The following is a 24050-nucleotide window of genomic DNA, read 5'->3' on the forward strand; positions in this document are numbered from 1 at the left end:
CAGCATCGACGGAATCGAGATCGCGTAGGAAGGAGACGGAGAACGTGACAGCTGGCATCGTTGATGGTGTTGGTGACGGTGGACGCACCACGTGGTACCAACGACGCGAGAGACGGTAAGTGTGTGATGGTGATGGTCGCCGCGCGAGATGGGATGGTGGTGGTCCACCGAGCATATATCGTGCTGCGGAACCCAACTCCAACACTTGTTCCACGTAAGAAGGAGCGAGGAAAAGAGAGCGAGAGATGGACAGAGGGCGAGAGAAGGAAAGAGGGAGAATGAACAAGAAAGAGGAAAAGAGAGAGACAAATCTGCCCCCTCCTGCCGCGGGCGGCGCTACTCGAGGAGATCCTTTCCTCTTTTCGCCTCTAGGCCATTCTCGAGAGGCGCGCGCCAACGCGGTGTCGTTCGATCGGGATCCTCGCCGACCTTCGATCAATACGCGGACGTTTAAAAAAAAGTGCGTACCGCGATTTTCCACCGAGCGACTTTCCCGAAGGTGACCTCGCGTCGTGGTTCCCGCGGATTCGCCCCCTCCTCCCTGAAATCGCCGGTCGGATCCACGTTAATCAACGACGACGTCTCCTCTTCGCCCCCCACGTGACACAGTGCACGACCACGTGGCCTACGATTAATCGATCGCGGGACATCAACATTTCGAAAGGTTACCAAGCGAGAAAGATCCCGAAAAAGCGATTTCCGTCAGCAGTGTCTTTTTGGAACGCGATTATGTAAGCGGAAATAATGAGATTCATGTGTAATGCACGAATCGAGCGCTGACAGTGAAGGTTTTGAGTATTCGAAATCGTGATCGCTCGACAAGAGATAGATTTTTGCAGCGAAAAAAAAATCGTCATGATTTATATACGTGAAGATTGAATAACATCGGCTTTGTAAGCTGAGAGAGGATATCAGAGCATGTCTACACGTCGTGCGCGTCGATCGATCGGCGGTATTTCGCTACTGTCCGCCGTCTACATCACGATTCCGCGAGTGAAATCTGGCCGGGTCGAGCGGCCAAGCGTGTTGTCGATTGTGAGAACGGTAGCCCGCACCGGTTCGCCACCAAGGAACTAGCCTACGGCCACGTGACTTTCGGTGGTGGCCTCGCCAGTTTCTACGTCGTTTGACACACGCGAGCATACGCCATTGGATCTCCGGATGCTGACCGATCTCGCGTCGATCGAATCGCGAAGAAAATCCCAGAGAGAACCCAGGAGAGTATCGCGGATCGCTTCATCACCCTGATTCTTTTTAAAGTTAGTTAAATTCATTAGTCATCCCGTCGACGGCTGGAGGAAAAGTTTACGGTCTGCGGAACGAATCGCGAATGACGCGCGTCGCTCCGCGTTCGACTACAAGGAAAATCCGCGCGTGAGATATGCCGCTTAATTACGCATCAACGTTCTCGCCCAAGCAGTCGAAGCTACTTTAGCTGTGACTAAGTGCAAACGGGAGGAAGAGAGAGAGAGAAAAAGAGAGAAGCAAATAGGAAGGATTCTATACCGCGCGTTGCGTATCGCGCGCGGAGTCGGAGAGTTGAATGCGCGCACAAGCGCGAGGTCGTCCCTCTCTCGTCTCGATCTCGCCTCCTCGAAACTCGAAGCGTCGAAAACTCGTTCGAAAGCTGACGCATCGCATGAATACGAGACACGGTCCGCAGGCAATCGTGACGCAAGAATCGGGGAGAACATTGAACTGTCTTCCCGCGAGTTTTTTAAAACGCGACGAAATTTCACAAATATCGCGAGATGAAAAATCTCGCAGCGCCTGGGGATCAAAATTCCGCTAAATATTCCGCGAATTATTTTGCGATGGTTATTGCTCATGTACGATTACCTGCGAAGCACGAATCCATCTCGCTCGTGCAGTATTACTGAGAGCTTATTAAAGCGACTGCGGGTGCGTGATTCCTCGTTACACGATCGAGATATCGAAGCTCCGCTGGCAGACAGCGCGCTGACAGCTGTTCGCAAATACCGCAGACGTGTTTTAAGCTCTCTTAATTGAGTGGGATATAACGCGCGCGCCGAGAACAGCACAGTTCCCTCGATGACTCTTCAGAAATAGAGTGAAAGTTACATCTGACAGTAAATTTGCATACAATTATAGCGATGCCATTGCAGCTCGTTACTTTGAATACTTCGACGGATATGTCATTTAATAATGTGCGTTAGTATATTAAAATTTGTCCTTTGCAAAATTTTAAAGAATCTGTCGTACGTTCTTCAGAAGCGCAATAATTGTGTTTCTTAGCTTTAAAATCAGTATTTTGAGAAAATCACGTATTCGTACGCGCTTGAAATTAGATGTAATCAAACGGTAATGATGCGCAGTGAAGCGCATTACCGCGATTGGTAGCAAGTTTAATGCTTGTATCGTACGTGAAAATTAAACGGAGTCAAGGCAAAAACCTCTCTCCAACTTACGAGACATTTCGCTAAATATATATACAATTTTGTGGTTTAACCTGTGCAACCACTTGTTGATATTTCTTTTAAATAAATGAAGTTTATCCGGTTAATGGACGATCATTATACTATCAAGGGGAATAATCAAAAGAGATTACTGCCGACGAAGTAACTTAACAAATATATGTATATACACATGGACATTACCGGCAGTCGTAATTGGCCAAAGTTTCATGGCGAAAGCGAGTCCCCGGCGCATTCCTCTCTCATCAAACGATCATTACCAGATGATATTCGCATCGGTCGTCGAGCATAACGACAAATGTACAGAGAGATATACCGATCGAATTGAAATTTAATCGTATATGAGGCCTCTCGTATTTCTCATTATCGAGACCACGCCATTACTGTCGGAAATAGCAATAGCAAATTGGCACAAACTCGATTTCCGAATTTCGCCGCGATAATGGTACGACTTTATTAAAGCCGAACAATACAGGATTAATTAGTTAATATCCTTGGGGACTCTCGATAATCGAACTCGCGAACACACGAGATTCAACGGTGAAAGGAGGCTCTATGCGTGCGCTTGATTCGTGCTCGCTTGGTCTCTATCGGCGATTATCTCGTCGGATCTGCACGAATTCCGGCGAATGAAATAGCGGCGACATCAGCGGACCCCGATGTCCACCATGTCCGTCCTGGAGACCGGTGACACCGACCGGACCATGTCACCGCTCGACGAAGTCGTGTCCCCGGCAAGTGTCAAATCGGAGCTGATGATCACCGACATGCTAGATGAGCACGAAACCGCGCTTGACGCGCATCGGAAACGGAAGAGAGACACAGATGGCGAGGAGCTGACGCCCAGGAAGCTACCGTCACTCACGAGGAACAACAACGAGGTCGGATTCGTCCTCGAGGAGAATCCTGACGACGACGATAGAGACGACGTGAGTCTATAATATCTTCTCGTCTCAGCAATGTTGAATCTACGCATTATACAAAATTTCGAATCACGTATAATATAGAGATATAATCGTGATCGAGAAAATAATGAAAATATTCTCGTTGTTTTTTTATAGGCGCACGTAGAAAGAATTTCTGAAAGCATCAAATAATACAAATTATTTTCAATATAATTTCATATATAAAATATAACATTATATTATTTGCAACATCGAATTTATCGAAAATATAAATACCAAGCTCAAGTACGCAGATAAAGTTACATAACATAGGATTTTAATTGTTTAACATTGTCTTGCATTACAGACGCACGTATCAATATTGTTATTAATGTTTCTCTTTTTAAATCATAATTAAATCATAAGCGGAATTACGCTTTTCTTTTTTCAAATGTATTTTATTGTAATATTGTGACAAACAGGTATTAAATAATGTTGCGCAGAATTCTCACATGGCAAGAGAGAGAAAGAGAAAGAAAAAAAAAAGAAAAAGAAAGAGAGAGAACAGCTGACGTACCCGCGCCTACGCACGGTTATACCTGTTTCGGAGTCTGTATTCTATTCTGACACTCGGCAACAAATCACACACACGTAGATGCTCAGATCCACGGCTACAATAAAACGTAGTCATTAATGTGTATTTGCGCTTTAGGAAATCTGCATCGTCAGTTGCCCTTCTCGCATAATTATTATTTCTATTGTAAAGACTTGACATGATTCAAAACGTAATGCGTTTCTACAATCACTGATGTTTATCTATGCTTTTTTCTCTTATTGTTAGATTTAGTTCCGTAAATTTAATAACTTTATTATCTATATGAATGTGCTGCGTTCTACAAGCTATTGCTATTCAAAGAAAAGTTACATTTCTCGAACCGAAAATGCAGCTATTTTATTTAATTCGCATTAATTACGTCGTCAATCAATATCATTACAATCCAAAAAAAATAAAATAAAATAAAATAAAATTTTTACACAGAGGATTATCAATATGCTGTCGTATTTTATTTTTATATAGATGAATTATTTCAATTTTTAGACTGAATTTTTTATTTCAATTTTTAGACAATAGAATTTCTGACCAAGTTTTCACTTGAGAATTTCTTTCGAGAAGCCATCACTACGAATTATTTGATAAGATTTTTGCGCAGTAATTGCTGTTACAAGGGCAATTCATCAATCTCTTTGAGCTAAATGATCGTCACGTATTACTTGTCTTTCGTAAATCTTCGTTTCTCGATCTTAGTATTCGTGTCGACAAAAATCAATCGGAAAACGAGGCCGAGCGGATTAACTTGTAAACAGCATCTTCGTTTAAGATATAAGCCGATGGGGTCGCGATACGTGCGAAATGGGTTTCAGGAAAAATCCAGACGTAATTCTGAGATGTGACGATGCCGACATCTCTCAACGTTCAATGTAGCACGTTGTAGCTACGTCGATGATTCCGCTATAAAACCGTAGAACAGCGTCGGAAAGATTCCATTAACCGCGTTTCCAGTCGGCGAGCGCGAGCGCAAAAATTAACCCTTGCTACCGACTCAGGCTCGTGTCGTTAATTATATCCTTGGAATCGGCGCTTTCGCGGTATCTAACGATACCATGAGTTATCTTAGGAAACTTCACGCTTCTCGTGCACGAGATGAGGGAAGATTAGTGCAACATCTTTCAGTGAACGTTTCGTTTAGGAAATGGTGTCTTTCTTCTTTTTTCAGTGAGGAATTTAGTATCTTCTCTTTTTGTTTAGTTTTAATAATTATTAATTTTTTTGCGAGCGGAAATTGATATATATGATTTATTTCATGGAAAATAAGGAAAATGAATCATTAATTAATAAAATATAATATCTTTAATGTTGAATCAAACGAGAGATAATTAAGAGTAATTAAAAGTAGAAAAAATATTTTTATTTTTAAAGAAACTACTTTTAATATGGAATATTGATTAAATTAAAATTTTACTTATGTATAGATTTCATGTAGGAAAGAGAAAGGTAGAAGTCATCGCATGATAGAAGTGTTAATGTTTTATAAGCTTTTTCTAATTGTTGCTACACGAAGCGGCAATAATATGTAAATACGCATCGACAAATTATCAACGATAAATATCTTTGTACACATAGAAAATATGTGTTGTAAGTTCTTAAATGATCAACTTTGCTTAACTTTGATAACCAACTTCTAGCTTAGAATTTATCGCGCAATCTTAATGCCAGCATGCGCAAAGATATAACCATAATGATAAATCATAGTTAGTAATGTAATTTGACAGCAAGATTAATAACTTTTAGTGAGGTAAAATTTAGATTTGTACGATTAACCTCTGTTTTGCGGTGTTTCTTGACACGATCTACCATTGTACATTGAGCTGCATATATATATGTATATATATATATATAATATTTATTTCTCTTCAGATAAAAAATGTGAGGATTCGAACCGTAGTTAGAGATTTATAAATGTATGGAGAAAGCTGTGTTGCCTCGAATGTCGCGTATCGTCAAATATGTCGATCTTCGTTATCGCAATTTTATAAGACGTGCGAATAATCATTTCAATTTCGCGTTGACTGACAGTCGCGGACTCGAGGAAGTGAAAGTACCGAAAATAGTGCGCTAAAATCGGCACGTTGAACTTCGGATCCGTGGATAATGTCGTCCCGTTTAAGAAGTCAGTAAACACCGCAATTGATCGCCGAAAGATTCCTCGGTATGACAGTTTTAATGGCTTTGCAAGTAATCGCCTTCGCGCCAGGAATTTAAAGGTGAAGCTGATGGTGAAGCGCCTTTCACGTGGTTATACCATAAGACGCACGTATATGCATGAAGGCGTGTGTATGCGAATGTATGGCGAAGAGTTTTTCCTGTATGCGATTGCTCATGAGAGCATGATGGGTTGAACTTCGCAACTTCGCACGAGATGCCACTTTAATTCGCGAGAAACAAGGAACTCCTTATATTACATACGTCGGTTGTGCAATAAAATTTCAATAATTAATACTTGGCGGTTCTCTGATCAAGATGGAGTCTTGCACGCAACAATAATTGATACGTTGGCAAATAATTAAACGGGATTTACTCGGTTTTCGTTGGGTAATAACGTTTATATTAAGACGATTATCACGCGCTTATATGTTTTTATCCGCTTCGTCTCTTATAATCATGCTGATGATGCAAAGAAGAGGAATTCTTCCATAACGATGTCTGTCTATCGTGATGATAAATATGTATTTAATACTGATAAATGAATGGCAATTAACCTATTAATAATTATCGACATCTATCTAAATAAATAAAACATTATTGGTTTGATTAATCTTGTCACTGTTGATATTTAACATCACAAGTCGTTGATTTTTATGATTTAATAAATATATAATTGCTAAAATAGTTGACATCCATATCACTAATACGATTTATATCAATATATTTTAATTAAAGAACTTAGTCCTTTTTTTCAAAAATTTATAATTACAGAACATTTCAAAAATAGACTTTTAGTATTAGAGCTGCATATAAGTGAGAATGTTTTTTTACTTTGTTTTTTAGTTAAATCCATTAAATTTGTAACAAATTGTTGTCGTTTAGCATGCAAAAGTATCAAATTAATATTATTCTACTAAAATTATCAAGAATATTATTTAAATTTTTGTTGAGAAAATATTGTCCCGCATATATATGTTATCAGAAGATACCTATATTCTTGTGATGGATGATTTAAATTTTTCAAAGTATTATTTGCATCCGCTGCTTTTTTTATTCTCTGGATATTATTACCAGCTACCGATTATAATGTCCATAGGAGTGCCGTTACCTTGTTCCATTAAGCGGAGAAGCTGCCGCATAACATCATCCATAACGCAATTTATAAAATTAAAATTAGGCATTCTCTTGTAAAATATATTATTATGATAAAAATGCCGTCAATCTTCAGCTGTGCCATGTCTCATATTATCGTGTACGTCTTGATTTCTCGCAATAATTATCTATTACATCTCAACATATACAGGGTATTCCCCAAAAAATAGTCCCGATAAATTTAAAATCAAATTTTAATCTCGAAGGGAAATGTCGAAGAAGATATTTGTTACAGTTTTTAACATTAACAATTTGAAAATCGTTAGTGCTGCTAACAACTTAATTCAGAAAAAAATTGAGAATTATCGTGGATCGTGGGACCCTCTGTATATATACTCAGCGTGTGGTGGGTCGAGTATCGACAACCGGAATTTGCTATTTAAAATCGGAGATCAATCTTCGTGACGTCTTAAACGCTTTGCGTGTGACGAGTGTCCCTGACTTTCGTTCGCGGACCGTAATGACTACCTGTGGAAAAATTTAAGCCCGAAACGCGGTAGTCTCTAAAGACCAGAGATAAATCACCCTTGGCATCGCGGATAATGATAGGTGGTGTAAGACGACCGTGTGATATATTGTTGGCAACTCCTAAAGATAGCGCTTGAAATTCTCGGTGAGTGATAATATACTGTATGCCGCCGATTGCGCATGCGATTTCCGATGCGATCTATCCGAGGATAGATGATTACGGTAACGTCGCTGAAAGGGCGATCGATCAGAGCGAAATGACGCTCTTCCGGTTATTGACGTCGCCCTTTTCGTTGCGCGCATCAACATCAACCGGGGAAAAAAAAGACGTTAATGGGAAAAAGAGAGAATTGCACTTTATACATTAGGACTTGTTTGCAAAAAGAAAGAAAAAAAAGCATCATATACCTGTGGCCTTTATCATGCAACGCTTACATAAACTTTTACAAATTTTATAATAATAATCTGTAAATTGTATTATATTAAAACAAAATATGTATAAATGTTTTAAATTATATATGTTATAAAAGTTAAAATATATGTTTTAAATAATATGTTGGAATTCTTTAAACTCGATTAATATTTTTGACAGTTGATTTCTGTTAAAAAAATATTAATCGCAAATAAGGCATTATAACATATTATTTACAACATAGTACTATATTATATATATAATTTAAAACATGTACGATCGTAATATTTTCTACGAATTTTTTTTTTTTAATTGTGCGTTATTTAATGCATTGATCTGTAACTTTATCTCTATTATTTATACATGCAGTATTTCTTGCAACATAGTCTATTGTTATAATTTCATGATAAGCTAAATATCATTTATATAACTTCGTTTATACGTGAGAGCATTTTATAGTATGGATATTATCGTAATTTTCGCTTGGTTTTTTATAACCTCGCAGTATTTTAACACAAATAATAATGACAGATCTCTGAGGCGTATTAATACAAATCTATGTATTGATACATGTTTGTAACTTTATCTCTATTATTTATACATGCAGTATTTCTTGCAACATGGTCCATTGTTGCAGCTTCATGATAAGCTAAATATCATTTATATACATAGAACTTGGTTTATACGTGCGAGAGCATTTTATAGTGTGGATAGTTTTATCGTAATTTTTTAATGCAAATAAAATTGACAGATCTTTGAGGCGCGAATGAATAAGATAACATTTTTTATTTTGCATACCATTTTTATTTCAGTAATATAACTGTATTGAAATTCACGACGTGAATTCCATGATCATGATATAACGTCACGAGAATCATCAGAGTCATAGCTTTATCTACGCGTAATTAATTTTTATTTATACACGCATCTCTCTCATACCTGTCGCCGGGGACAAGGTTACTAGAGGCTTCATTCGTTAATTCATCTTTCCATTCTACGCTTAGATCTCTCGTCTCTCCGACGAGAGGCGAAGCAAGTTCGTGCAGAGAAGGCGAATCTGACAAAATTAATATCCCGTATCATGGCATCCTATATGCGCTACGATCTTTTTTTTTATATATCAGTTAACCGAGAGGTATACCATTACTCAATCGAATATAAAATCTTCTCGTGCATCGTGAATATATATTGCAACGTGTGAGAGTGTTTCCGCATTTGTCATCGTAACATTATAGTATCATTTGTGATTCTCTGTATTATATAAGATCACTTGCTGCCTCTCATCAGTACATTATATTATCTTCGTAAAATTTTTATTTATCTCTGTCATTAATATTTGACTTTTAAATTCTAATGGAATATTTATTAAATTAATGGAGTATTTATCTTATTTTTTGTTAAAAACATTAGCGTATCATTATACGTCAATATATAAATACATTTTATTTAAACAAATGTAATAATATACTTTTTCTTTATACTTTTTTTTTTTTATTTGTGTCTCCATCTATTAATTTGTATAAAAATGTATGTGTAAATCGCGTACACACGCTTATAAATTCTTCTTGAACAAGAATTGAGTCATTATAGAGAATCTTCTCTCGATACACATTACAAAGGCAACAATGAAGTTGTAGATAAATATCTCTAAGCGGTATCAGAAATGATTGCTTAGTAATATTTTAAAATCTCACGAGAATTATCGTGATTTTAACATTATGTATATAAGGAGGACACGTGTGCCATGTGTGGCGGTTATTGCGGACGATTATCGAAATTGCCACGTTGCGTTCAATTTCTCACGTGGCAACCAGGAAACTCGCTAAGAGGGAATACTAAATAACGCAGATAGACGATAATGAAAAGTGCGTAATCATCGGTTGGAGCTTTCGCTACTAAAATATTCTTTCTGCAAGTTGAAAATTCTGACGATAAATATTATATCGCAGTATGCCATTAAAAAATAAATATGTGCATTTTGACGTATTACTCCATTTAATAAATATATTTTTGTGTCTGAGAAAAAAATGTCTTTTTTTTTTGTTATTAACAGAAATGCAGATATGTAATTTATATTTTTCATGAAACACAATTTTCGTTGATAAATATTATACATGTAAACGTGATAGAGGATCATTTTTCGACAGTCAGATAATATACATTCAAAGCCAAGCGTGTAGGCGGATATTTCGCGAGGACCTCGGACGGTCTCCGCGATTCTCGCAAAATCCTCTTATTTTGTCAGAGTCAGCTGCGGAGGGAAAAAGCTGCGTCGGAATCGAGTCGGAGTCTTGTTTGACAAGCCGGGACAAGGGCGTCGACGCGTTCGAAGGAACGCACCGGTGCGGTTCTTAACGACTGCCGCAGCCCCGCTGTCGCGAGAGAGACGACGGGGCTTTTTCTCCCCGCGAGGCAATAAAGATCTGGATTAAAATCCCACGTCGCGCGGCGAATGCGTAAACGCATAAACACACCCGCGGCGCGCGCCGAGGCGCAACCTCCGGCTCCGGATCCAATAAACGACTACGTAGCCGGCAAATTTATCCGCGTAACAGGCGCTTTACTCTCTACGGGTGCCGTATATTATTACTACGCCCGCCGGTTTATCTCCGCCACGCGGTTGCGCCGTCGTTCGGTAGCTAGGAGTCCAAGTCTTGCTCCACTTGGCTCTTGGTCTTTCTTTGCCATTGCACGCACTTAAGCCAGTGCGGGATATCGGGGTCACTGTTTATCTTTCGATAGTGAATTTCGATAATGCAAGATGAATTTTAATCCTTGGAATGTACAACAAAAGAATTTTGAGCCACGCATTAGAAGCTGTCGCTTTAATGCGGACCAAATTAGGAGAATGTAACGTTTAAATTGATGTCGAGATTAAGATTTCTCTTACTGAGCGTGCTTGTTATATATTTCTCTTTTAGACATTTTGTTAAGTACTTTAAAAAGATTACTCTTTTTCTTTTTGTAGAAATTTGTTGAGTTTTAAAGTTTATTTTATCGCATCCGTTTTTAGGTATTTGGTTTATTAACATTTAATTAGGGAAAAAATATTTTCTTAAAAAATATTGACATTGAATAAAAGCGATTGTGCATTTAAACTGAGAGTCTCTTGCTCTTAAAAGTGCATTATATTAATTGTTGCATTTTTAATTAATCATCTAATTTAGTTTTCTAATACAATATATGGCTAATACAAGAAATACAATACATCACAAAACATATGTAAATACAAGTTATTCATTTCTGATTGAACAATAAATATCTGAATAGATTTTGAAAACTTGTAAAAAATTTAAAATACATTTTAATTCATTAAACGTTAATTAAACTAAAATATTATTGCGTCGCGAATATGAAGCACGCTGATCTCTCGTTGATACAATAATAGTGCCTCATTTACGACGAACTCGGTTGCATTCTGCATCTCGTCGTTGCATCTGGTATCACTTTGTGCGACCGCGACCACTCCGGTCCGCAACCGCAGCGCATCAGTTAAACGCAACGTTAAAATACGCGGTGAGATGCAGCGCGTGTGTCACTTATATTCCTTAGTAGGATCTCTAGTAGGATCTATGGACGGAATTAGGTATACCGGGTGATTTAGGTGTGCGGAGGAATCGGCGAAGATAAATGAAGAGGAGGCCGGGGACGATATATTTAAGTACGATGCATCTCATCGTTTCGCTCCGGCGAAACCGCTCCGTTTCCGAGCTCGGCGATATTAACGAAACGTAAAATATATCGCGATAAGGCATCTGTCGTTTAAATTACCTCTTCTTACCTCGCTCTTATCGCGAGCAGTACACATTCCGGAATGTCCGTTCCACTTGAATCTGCGCGCAGAGAAATATGAAGTCGAGATTAAGTGAATATTCTTTCTCGCCGCAAGGTAAAAGCGCGAGAGAGGCTAATAATCCGATATTTATCGCGAAAGATTTGCATCGATTGCGCATCGACTCGCTATCAATTTCTGAATAGGATTACTTTGTGCAGAAATAACGGTTACAAACAAAGTATATATGTGTATGTACATTGAAGTTGGATTTTGTCCGATGGTCTTTCAGAGAGAGAGAAGAGCCAGCGCGCTTATAAAACGGATGGCGGCGAAAAGGTTACCTGTTTAACTTCGCGTGATCTTTAAGGGAATAATATTGTACTTACATCTCTCTCTCTCTCGTTGTGCATAAAGAATATTCTGGAGTTTTAGCCGAGCAATTGCGCTCGATCTGCAACGCGACGCGAGGAATATTAGCTGAACGTAACTTCGGCCGCGCGAGAGATAATAAACGCGGGGTAAGAGTCGCCGTAAAAACTTTTTGCGGGACTCGGTTTTTCCTTGCCAACCCGCAACCCGACGAGTTACCGCTCGTTTTATTGCGCGCGCTTTGCACTCCATCCTTGTTGAAAGGCGACTAGAAGAGACCCCGGATTTCGCGCGGCGGTTTTTCGTCGTTCCGCTATACGCGAAACCAGGACAGCGAAGCGACCGGGGCACGCGTTTATGAGGGAGCGAGAGCTTTGTTAAAATTGGATAATGAGGTTAAACATGCTGTAAACTGCGTAATGTTTTTAACTATAAATAGCAAAATAATTATTTTTACAGTTAACGTCACGATTTTATAGCATTTGTATGGAAATCACAAATGAATAATATTTTCTGCGTTTTCTGGTTTTGTATTGTTTTCGAATTTCAAGAGTTTAAAGTAAAATTCAAACGTGCCTAGCTCTCCTTTTTTGCTTTTTTTTATTTATTTATTTTAGACATCAAATTTTAATTTCAATTTAGGATGTTAAAATGTCTCTCGGGAAAAACAATTTTTGTCAAATTTATTTAGGAAAAGGGTGATATAAAAATTCAAAGAGCAGAATATAAAAGGCTGCAATGTTGTTTATGAGTCTTTAAACAGCTGTTTTATTATGATGTTGCATTTGTCTAAAAAAACTATATGCTTTTTATGTTTAGTGAGAAATCGGGTTTCCCCTCATTTTTTCCCACGATTATACCATCACGAGAAAAAAGTAAAAACTCTTCTTGTGCTATAAATAATGGAAATATCACGAAATTTTAATAATCATTTAAAATTGACCGAATAAAAAGATTACAAAAAGTAATTCTCCTAATAATTATTAATGATTCTAGATTAAGATTTCTGTGTTGTCGATGTAATTTACAAATTTATTAAAATTTATGGCATCATTTCTCGGTTATTCAATGTATGCGTAACCTGATTGACGCTCGGAGGCATCTGACAGCACGTTACCTTAAAATATGTAAAAGATGAAATTTAACTTTATATTCCCGTACGAGATGAAAAATCCTTCGGCATGGAAGTGTCGCGGAAACGATATTTGTCATTTTCATTTGCACATTATTTTGCGCTATAATATAATTTCCCGTCATATTCAATTAATACATCTAGTTAATACAATGCTGATCATTTTTTAAATGAACTTTATATTCGCCATCACTATTATAATCCCGAAATAATCGCTCCCGATAACTTGCAAATTATACCCGCACGTACAGAATAATTTGGCGGACGTGTTTGTGTGTATGGTATGCGGTAACAAGCACGAAATAAGACGCATACATTACGACCTTAATAAAGCGAAGCCGATTTACATAGTAATTACTAAGTTTTCTGGATCCAAATTACCTGCGTAGCGAGACGTCAAAGAAAAGACGAGCGCCTGACAACGCGTTCAAATAATGAGCAAACGGGACCGACGAAACAAACTGCAAACATTATAAGCTAGAGAAACTGTACAAGTTTTTAATTTTTTTTAAATGCATATGCATTATATCGTAATTTTCTTTAAAATTTACTAAAATGTGTAATTATTTTATAGTACGATAATATCTTTTGATATAACTTGACAGTTATAATAACTATTAAAAATTTTTTTTTTTTCATTATTTCAAATTAATATTATGTGTCACGTATATTGTTTTTAATTTTTTATCAATCAAATGCTATCAGTAGTCGTACGAGAATATATTTGATTCTTCTCTAGTTACAATATTATATCACAACTTCATCTCACTGTTACGAAACCCGAATGTTTTAAATCAGAATAAATTTAATTCAATTTATTCCATCTGAGTCATTATCAAATTTGAATCTGTATCACAAATTTTAAATTTGAATAATTTTGCGAGGAACTAAATTCACTTTTATCACGAGAAGCTCATTATCGGGAAATTTCACGTATTATTCGCGCGATCATAGGCTTATTTAGAAGCTTAATTAACTTTTTAACGATCGGATAGTCTTCTGTGATTGCGGATCAATGTTTCGAATTAATTTCATCACGACGCGACTTTCACGCGACGATTTGGCGATATAATTTCACCTTTCGGCTTCTACTGTTAAGCATTATACGGAATTGAAGTCGTTTCGCATCATCACAATTGGCAGTTTCGATTAGACTTGTTTCAGACGGATCCCCTCAATTTGACACTATCAATAGTCCAACCTATACACACGGATATAACCGTTAACCTTTTGGCGTCCTACTTTGAGATCCTACCGCGAGGATCTTATATACAAATGTGTGCGTATACACATACATAAACATGACTCATAAAGATTCGTGTAAGTAATATGAATTATAAATCGCGAGGGTTTTCTCGTGAGACTCTACAAAATTACCGCTCAGACAGTTAAGACAATATTTTTCAAGACAGCGACGAAAGAAGAGAGAGAGGAGCAATGAGATAGAGATTATATAGATAGGGAGAAAGTGTGCAACACAGTACAAAGGCACTAAAAGTACAAACTCAGAAATATTGCGCGAATCTAACATATTATTTTTGATGCAAGACGACGCTTTTAACAAATGACAGTTATGGTGGAATAGAAATCACGTTGGAAATCGGCATCGTAGAATGTTAGGAAATTTTTGGAGAGCAGGAATGGATTGCGGAAGGGTTTAAGGAGAGAAAAACCAGCAGCTCTATATATCTCGATTTAAAAGTCCACGGATGAAAGCGTATATCGTCGTATAAAATGCAGCCGTGTCGTATACACGAACACGCGTGTCACGTTCACACGGAAGTCTCTCTCTCTTGGTCGTGTGTCCTGAAAAATGCTCTTTCACCTTCGGGAGTGCCTCTCTGATATATTTTATGCGTTGCTGCGAGCGCCTGAGAGAGCCACCTGCGCTTACGTGTGTATGTACACGCATATTCGTCGACGTATTACACACCCGCGAATTCAAGTAGCTCCGTCCAATATATGCCTCGCATAAATAAATACATAAATTCAGATGCCAACGAGCAAAGTGCAGAGACGTACGAGAGATTGATTTGTTTCTTCATACTTTTCTTTTTACTACGATTCAAAATTCTTTTGAACTTGGTATCAAGATGTTCAGGATCCTCGGCATCAGAGATAGGATGCTGCACTTATGAAATATCACGGATCATCATTTAGCATGATATATCTATATTACGTTACATGTTACATCTATATATCCGCATCATAAGCAATGCGCATAAATAAAGATGCGTGTTCTCGCTCGCATTGTTTATGAAGCTATGCTATGTTTGTAGTAGCGATATCGCACACGGAAGAAATCACTCAAGCTGATTTTTAACATATATACATATACGCGACGCGAACGCGGTTTGTCTTCCCTCGTAATGCGGAAGGCGTAATGTGCCACGCCGTTTCGCTCCGAAAAGTGCTCTTTCACCTTCGAGGGTTGTCTCGTTGAGCGCGGGATATACTTTATGTATCGCCGCGAGCACTTGGAAAGCACCTGCGCATGTCGGCCTATACCCGTCGGCATGTTACGTAGGTAACCTGTGCCTATGTTTCGCCGCATGTATTTAAACATGAGGCTGGGTCCTGTCCCGATCCACGTGCACGCACACGCACCCGCTCAGGCCGCTCCATACACAGTGCGTGGATGTTTAAATATTGCGCCCAGGCTGTATGTATATAGGTACGACGCAGGGCGTGGAACCTGTTACCGGTTCGAGTAGGCGGGTGTTGGGTCTCTCTTTCTCTCTCGGTCAAAACCGATCGATCGAGGCCTTCGACGAGGCGCTACATTGCGTGATCCTACGTTGGCGATCGGCACTCGCGAAATATGCTCGCGTGCGGATTTGACTTTTAATTCAATTCCGAATCGAATTCAATTTTCTCTTAGAATTTACCCTGAAAATCATGGTAATCGTGGGACAATATGGTATGGAAAGAATTTTATGAGAATTTCTCTTTAGATTAATATTTATCACAATATAAATAATAATATCTATCACAATAAAATATAAAACATATTTGAATAATTTTACTAAACTGCATAGTAAAATTAATTTTATTGTGATAAATATTAATCAGAGAAATTCTCATAAAATTCTTTCCATACCATATTGTTTCACGATTACTATGATTTTCAGGATAAATTCTAAGAGAAAATTCTCTCTGTGTTCAATTTGATTCTTGATCGGGTATTTTCAAAGAAGCTTGTTTTCTCTCTTTTCGAATCATATAAATTTAAAATTATAGATCTTTAAGGAAAATAAAAATAAAACGGAGATTGCCGAAATTGCGCTCCGAGATCTTACGAAATTTTTTGTCTCGCATTATTACCATCATGATTTTCTAAAGCATTTTGAAATATATATGTTGCGTAAAGTTGACAAGATTATATTGATTCATAAACAGCATTCGTAATTTATTGGACTAGATTCTTTTCTCTGACAGAGTAGAATTCATTATATTCTTTTCCTTGTCAGAAAGATATACATCTCCGAAAATAAAAACATGTATTACGTCATTAAGTGACTATATGAAGTGATGACAAATTAAAAACTGGAATTAAAAATTTATTCGTATAAGAGATTACGGATACTTCCTCTCCAATATATACAATTTCATTATTTATATTTACATTTATATTTTACACTCTCATATATTCTTGTATTTTATTCTGGCATTTTATTAGTCCTTATATTAGCACGAAATTACTTTTCATCGGCGAAACATTATTATCCAGAGATTCCATGAAAGGAATCAAGCGTGACTATAGGCTACAGTAAGAAATATCGATGCATTTTCTGATCCCTTCTTCGATGTAACAATACGCGCCTCTCGCTACACTTCCGTAATATCGTGGAGATGTATATGCAGCAATAACCGTCCACTATCCGATACTATAACCCGTATCAGAAAGTCCGAGACAGACACTCGATAGCAGGATATTCGACTATTATGAATGCGAAATTTAAGAAAAATCGTTGCAATAAGGTCGACGTAAATAATTGTAATAAAATAAATTAATGAGAAAGATAAAAATAACAAAATTCACTGTTAGAAAAAGAATCTAAGTCAATAAATTAATATATTATTGGTAATTTATAACATGAGATATATTATATCCTATATATATTTCCAAATGCTTTAAATTTTCATGGGAAAATAAAGTTTTTTATTTTTAGAATTTTAGGGTTTTCTGAAATTCTTATATATGTATATTACATACATATAATTAATTGTATATTTTACACATATATTACATATGTTTTTGTAATGGAATCACGTCTTCGGAGACAATCTTATTTATTGAACGATACGTGCATGCTCGATCAATTGATTCGATCTATAAATTATTGAGCAAGTTCAACAAATATCTCCGCATTATGCATGATGAATATAATCACTTCAGTTGTCAATGTGACAAACAGCGAACACTGATTACGAAATCTTATTGCTGTCATTTCTTTTTTGCTAAGTTTTGTAGCATGTTGTTTTACTCGAACTGATTCGAGAATGAATATGTATCGTGATAAAATATGGAGATGAGATTACGCTAAGGAATTTCCTTAATACCATTTCGATTTAAGATACAGTGATTGTCTAATATATACCGTATGTTATTATTATATCGACATATGCGTTGCTGTTATCGATGCAATACGATAGAAAACGTGAATTACAGATGCAAGTTAGACACGCAATGTATGCTCGAGCGAGATGATATACTGGAACGCGATCATTTTTTATTAGCATAGCGCTTTTTTAGTACGCAGTTCTCTTATTATAGGATCCGCACGTCTTTCAATGATTCTTGCAAAGTAACCCTGCGTTTCACAACTATCTTCGCTCCAATATATTTTTTGTACAGTATTTTTTAATATCTTGATTCATTTATCTAACGTATTAAAAAAAGTGATGTCGCGGAAATGTGCATGTACATCATGCAACTTGCAAGATTTCACCCCGGAGATCATTATTAATGAAGCATCGATCACAGATATCGACGTAATAGAAATCTCTCGAGTCGGAGAAACGTCGCGATTTAATTAATTGTCCACGCGATAATTATTAAATAATATGAAATGAATTAATTGTATCAACAGGTGCGATTAATCTCTCAAGCTGAACGCCTTTGTATGCAGTGCTTGCTTGCATTGTGGATTGTATTAGACACAGTTTGCAACGGTATTCGCGCACGAGCGAACGTTATCACGATTAAGAGAAAGAGTGCCAGCCGTGAACTTTGGCTCGTCCTGTTCTTCCTGCTCTTTCGATTATCTTGACGCGTATCCCCTTGAGTATCTTTACATCTTGACGCGAACGCAAATGGTGTTCTCTCGCCGTCGATGTTCTGATTATCGCCGATGGCGGTGCAGTCGAGATCGACATTGAAAGTATTTCGGAAAAGTTTAGATGCGAGTTTAGATGCAAGTTTTTTTTAATCACTTTTGAAATCACTTTGTTGAAACTAGCAGGATATGTAATCAAAATTATCCATGATTTTTCGGTAGAATTGATATTGTTAATTAGACTCACTAATCACTTATAGATGATTCTCGAATCTTCCTTGATTTGACATAAATTTATATCTTGCAAGTTTGTATATAAAATATTTAATTTTTAATAAATTTTGATAATCTAATTGAATCTTATATGTGAATGTAAATAATAGAGTTGTCTTTTAACTGAATAAATGTTAACATTTTTTATATCATTTAATTATTATAATTTAGGATAATTTTGGATAAAAAATCAATCTTGTTCGTTTCACGTATTGTCTAAGTTAAAAATTCATAATTCACGTTAAACAGTCGCGAAATATTATATTATATAATTTTATGCAAATATTGAGCGGATGGCTAACACTTACATATACTTGTGTTAACTTTATCAAAGAACATCCGGGCTTCTTTTCCTGCGTATATGTATAACGATAAAGTCCGAGATCCTCCGAACTGCATCCGACAGGGATTCAGTTGGAAGGCAAATCGCTAATCCTCGTAACAATGTTCCTCGCCGCATAACAGACCCACCTACCACGATGCACACCTGTCTCTCTCGCTTCGTCTCTGTCTCCCGTTCCTAACAGCAGCCGTCCACCTCGGATTATGGTAGCCGGCCGCCTACGGGTCGTGAGATGATTGGTCGCCGGTACGTACGTACGTACGTATGGGCGATATTTGCATAACACGATCTAATTGATGCTGGTCGGATTATACGACTTTACCTGGCTGCCTGGCTGGCTTGCTGGCTTGCTGGCTATTGCTGCAACGTTCTGCATATCGAAACCAAGTCGACGTGCAACACACGTAACTTGGTGGACGCGTATATACTGTTCGCATGCGTGTTTACATTTTGTATCGCAAAGCGCAAATAATCCGAAAAACATCACGAATAAATTTATAAATTCGTCGATTCCTCCTCTTTATAGGTTTGTGAACATAAATTCTTGGGGTGTATGAAGTTGACACCCCTATGTTATGCTATCATAGTTCTGTTAAGAGTTCTGAGTTATTTAGAACCATAGGAAGAGTTCTTGATAATTTTTAGAAATAATTCGGGTCATTACAATAACGTAAATCAGTTTCAAAAAATAGGGGTGCCAACTTCACATTTTTTTACACATCGAGTTCTAATAGTTTTGAGCAGAGTTTTAAGGTTCTTTTAAATAGTTATATAGTTGCTGATTTTTTTTTGAAAAAGTTCTGCAGTTTTTAGATAAAAAATAACTATTAAACAATTTAAATTTACTCACCTCACGGTTGCGCATTTGTTGCCCGATGCCTCCCCGGGCCTCCTTCTCATAGAAGTTTCAAAACATACTTGCACTCGCGTTATTTTTTCTCGTTCGCGACGCGCGGCGACGCCCGGGTCTAGCTATCACAATCTTCGACGCGTTTCGGTAAAACGCGAGACTCGCGAGAGCTTATTCGCGCGCGAATAAAACCGAAGCTCCATTTTCGCGTCGCCGCTTTTTCCAAGACCCACTTCTCGCAGGGGCTTATCGAACGAAGATGATCAAGAGAGCGACTTGGCCGCGACGCACTCAAGTCGCCGAAGGATGCAGCGAGACGAACATTGAACGCGATTCACGATCGACGAGATCAATTTCACGTGTGTGATCGCGATTACGATGTCCGTACGTGCGACGCGATCGAATTTATATACGATAATTAACCGCCAAAGACGCTAATTAATACACTCGTCTTTTCGCGAACCGGCAAAAAGCGCGCGACCGTTGATGACGAAAAATCGAAGAAGAGCACTGGAGGTGGAGCTAGACTGGCACTGCCAGGTTCGGAACGCGCAACGATCGTCGCGCCGAGTCGTAGTGGTGGGGCATTGTAGGAGTCGCGACGCAACGTAATACGTGCGAGGTTGAGCGAATCACGTCGCGACTACATGCCCCTACCAGGTCGTAGTGGTGGCGGTATGTAGTCGCGATGTGATTCGCCGAGCTCCCACGTCGCAACCTCTACATACCCCCACCACTCCGACGTGGCGCGCGTGTCGCTGCGCGTTCCGAAACTGGCAGTGCCAGTCTAGCTCCACCTCCAGTGATCTTCGATTGTTCGTGGTCAATGGTCGCGCGCTTCTTGCCGGTCCGCGAAAGGACGAGTGTATTAATTAGCGTCTTTGGTGGTTAATTATCGTATAAATCCGATCGCGTCGCACGTACCAATATCGTAATCGCGATCGCACACGTGAAAATGATCTCGTCGATCGTGAATCGCGTTCAATGTTCGTCTCGCTTGCGTCCTTGGGCGACTTCAGTACGTCGCGGCGAAGTCGTCATCTTCGTTCGGTACGTGCTGCTACATTCTCGTGGTACTTTCCATCGTTCATGATCAACGGTCGCGCGCTTCTTGTCGGTCCGCGAAAGGACGAGTGTATTATTAACGTCTTTGGCGGTTAATTGTCGTATAAATCCGATCGCGTCGCGCGTACCGACATCGTAATCGCGATCGCACACGTGAAATTGATCTCGTCGATCGTGAATCTCGCTCAATGTTCGTCTCGCTGCATCCTTTGGCGACTTGAGTGCGTCGCGGCGAAGTCGCTCTCTTGATCATCTTCGTTCGATAAGCCCCTGCGAAAAGTGGGTGTTGGAAAAAGCGGCGACGCGAAAATGGAGCTTCGGTTTTATTCGCGCGCGAATAAGCTCTCGCGAGTCTCGCGTTTTACCGAAACGCGTCGAAGATTGTGATAGCTAAAACCCGGGCGTCGCCGCGCGTCGCGAACGAAAAAAAATAACGCGAGTGCAAGTGTTTCGAGACTTCTACGAGAAGGAGGCCCGGGGAGGCATCGGGCAACAAAGGAGCAACCGTGAGGTGAGTAAATTTAAATTGTTTAATAGTTACATAGTTCCTGATTATTTTTTGAAAGAGTTTTGCAATTTTTATAGATATTTTAGAAATATCTTCGATATTGAAGGTACGTTTTTTTATCTAAAAATTGCAGAACTCTTTCAAAAAATAATCAGGAACTATATAACTATTTAAAAGAACCTTAAAACTATTGGAACTCGATGTGTAAAAAAATGTGAAGTTGGCACCCCTATTTTTTGAAACTGATTTTCGTTATTGTAATGATTGGAACTATTTCTAAAAATTCATCAAGAACTCTTTCTATGATTCTAAATAATTCAGAACTCTTAACAGAACTATGATAGCATAACATAGGGATGCCAACTTTACACACCCAAATTCTTGTCCAGTTAAATATCCAGTTTGATTGAGAATAATTTTTTCTTTGAATATAATAGATTATGTAGACAAATCAAATGACAAGTTTATAATTGCATAAAATAATGCACGAATTTCTATGAAAAATGTATTATAATTTTTTTAATACATTATATAAGAAGAATATATTTATATATAATACTATATTAAAAAGAATAAGAAGAGCTTATAAGACTAATTGTGAAATTTATTTAATCAGAAATTAACAAACCGTTCAAAATTATTCCATCGTCGAATATTGGCAATGATTGATTATTATCGACTATTCAAGATAATCACGTTAATAATCATCGATGCTGGCACTGACTGTCGTAAAGACTAAATGACTACACTTTCTCTCTCTCTCTCTTTCTTTTTTTCTTCTCGCACTAAGCTACATGATCAAACAAGTGTGCGTGCCATACATTAACATAACACGATCTAATTAGTGGTTGAGAAATCGCTAAGGAATATTATCGACGAAAGCATCGACAAAACCGCGCACCGGCCAAAAAACTCGTCTATGTTCTACAAATCAATACCAGATTAAAGATAAAATTGATTGAAGAAACTAGACTCTTAAGCGTCCGACTTACTGTCTGTTTAATTGTAAATAATAGCGGTCTCTCGTTTTGTTGTTAATACTCATAACGAGTACTAACATTGGTATCTTTTTTTTTTTGTTATAAAATGCGAAACAAGGCACATAGCGATTTTACTTGAATTGCATGGGATCGGATATATATCAATCATGACATGTCCCTCCCCATTGGTTGAAATATTATTATACTATACGTTACGTGAGAAAAGAGACAGTATCTAAAAGCTGCACTCGAAAAATCTACTGTCCTAATAATAGCGAGAAACTCTTACAATTATTTTACAAATATCATGATATTTTATTTATATTCATGGTATTTATTTTTATACGGAAATTAAAAAATAATTTTATCTAATTTGGATTTTAGTGGATTATAATGGTGATAGTATAAAACTTCGCTGTACGTAATTGTTAGCACAATTTTTAGCATAATAACATCATCACGACACAACAAATGTTAAGAAATACATCTGTTGTTGCATTGCAAAATCCCGTTTATTCGCGTCAATAATTGTTAAATGTCAGGACATCGATAAATTTATATTGTCACGTATTTCTACATTTGCATCATATAATGAATTGCAAGTTTGTCACAGAGATACGATATTTTATAATTATATATTTTATATATTATATAAAATATTGCCTATACATATAACCTATAGTTTTCAATCTTAATACACAGTTTGAAAATTTGTGTTTTCTTGTTAAAAACGGTCCCCGTTAAAATTTTTGTGTTAAATATTTAACACATTCATGTGTTAATTTAACATATTACTGTTGTGTTAATTGAACTCAAATGCTAAATTATTAAAACAACAAAAAAAAAGTGTAAAAATAACACAATGTGCATTTATTTTTAATATTACACAATAAATATGTTCCGTATTACTAGTGAGAAGATTTATTTGTTAAAATTTACAGGAAAAAAATGTTAATTTTACTTTATAATTTAAGTAGGGATGATAAAATGTAAAATTAACAATTTTTTTAGTTAATTTTTACATTAAAACTATGTTAATTTAACACAAATTTAATTTTAAGTTTACTTGAAGTTTGCATTTATTTTATGTTGAAATATTAACACAATATTCGTGTCACTATTTAACATATCCATATTATGTTAAATTAACACAAAAATTTCTGTGGACCGTTTGGGACATGTGTTAAATTTAACACAAATTTTTCAATTGTGTAAAAAATTATAAAAGACATTATTTATTAGATAAAAAAATTTAATGAAATGATGATTACCTCCAGTAGTATATTATTGTTTTTATGGTAATTAAATATAATTTGTATTACATTAGTTGTTGCAAGTCATTATTTTTAACTATTTTTTTT

General features: G+C 37.2%; 2 protein-coding genes across 4 annotated transcripts in view; one reads left to right on the forward strand and one right to left on the reverse strand.

Annotated features, from left to right (window-relative positions):
- The window catches only part of Tfap-2 (transcription factor AP-2), a 133258-nt gene that overhangs the window by 43793 nt on the left and 65415 nt on the right, over positions 1 to 24050 (forward strand). The window contains exon 1 of one of the 3 annotated variants that reach the window (XM_083038597.1): positions 385 to 3364. The exons of the other annotated variants lie outside the window; for them this stretch is intronic. Coding sequence (XP_082894723.1) covers positions 3095 to 3364 — 270 coding nt within the window. The 5' untranslated portion in view covers positions 385 to 3094. Of the gene's footprint in view, positions 1 to 384; positions 3365 to 24050 lie in introns of those variants that run through there. 3 annotated transcript variants of the gene reach the window in all.
- The window catches only part of LOC145936408 (uncharacterized), an 88704-nt gene that overhangs the window by 9193 nt on the left and 55461 nt on the right, over positions 1 to 24050 (reverse strand). The window lies entirely within an intron of this gene.

This window comes from Prenolepis imparis, unplaced genomic scaffold (assembly GCF_030444845.1).
Source record: "Prenolepis imparis isolate NDT839.2.m4 unplaced genomic scaffold, iyPreImpa1.0 SCAF_5, whole genome shotgun sequence".
Taxonomy (NCBI): domain Eukaryota; kingdom Metazoa; phylum Arthropoda; class Insecta; order Hymenoptera; family Formicidae; genus Prenolepis; species Prenolepis imparis.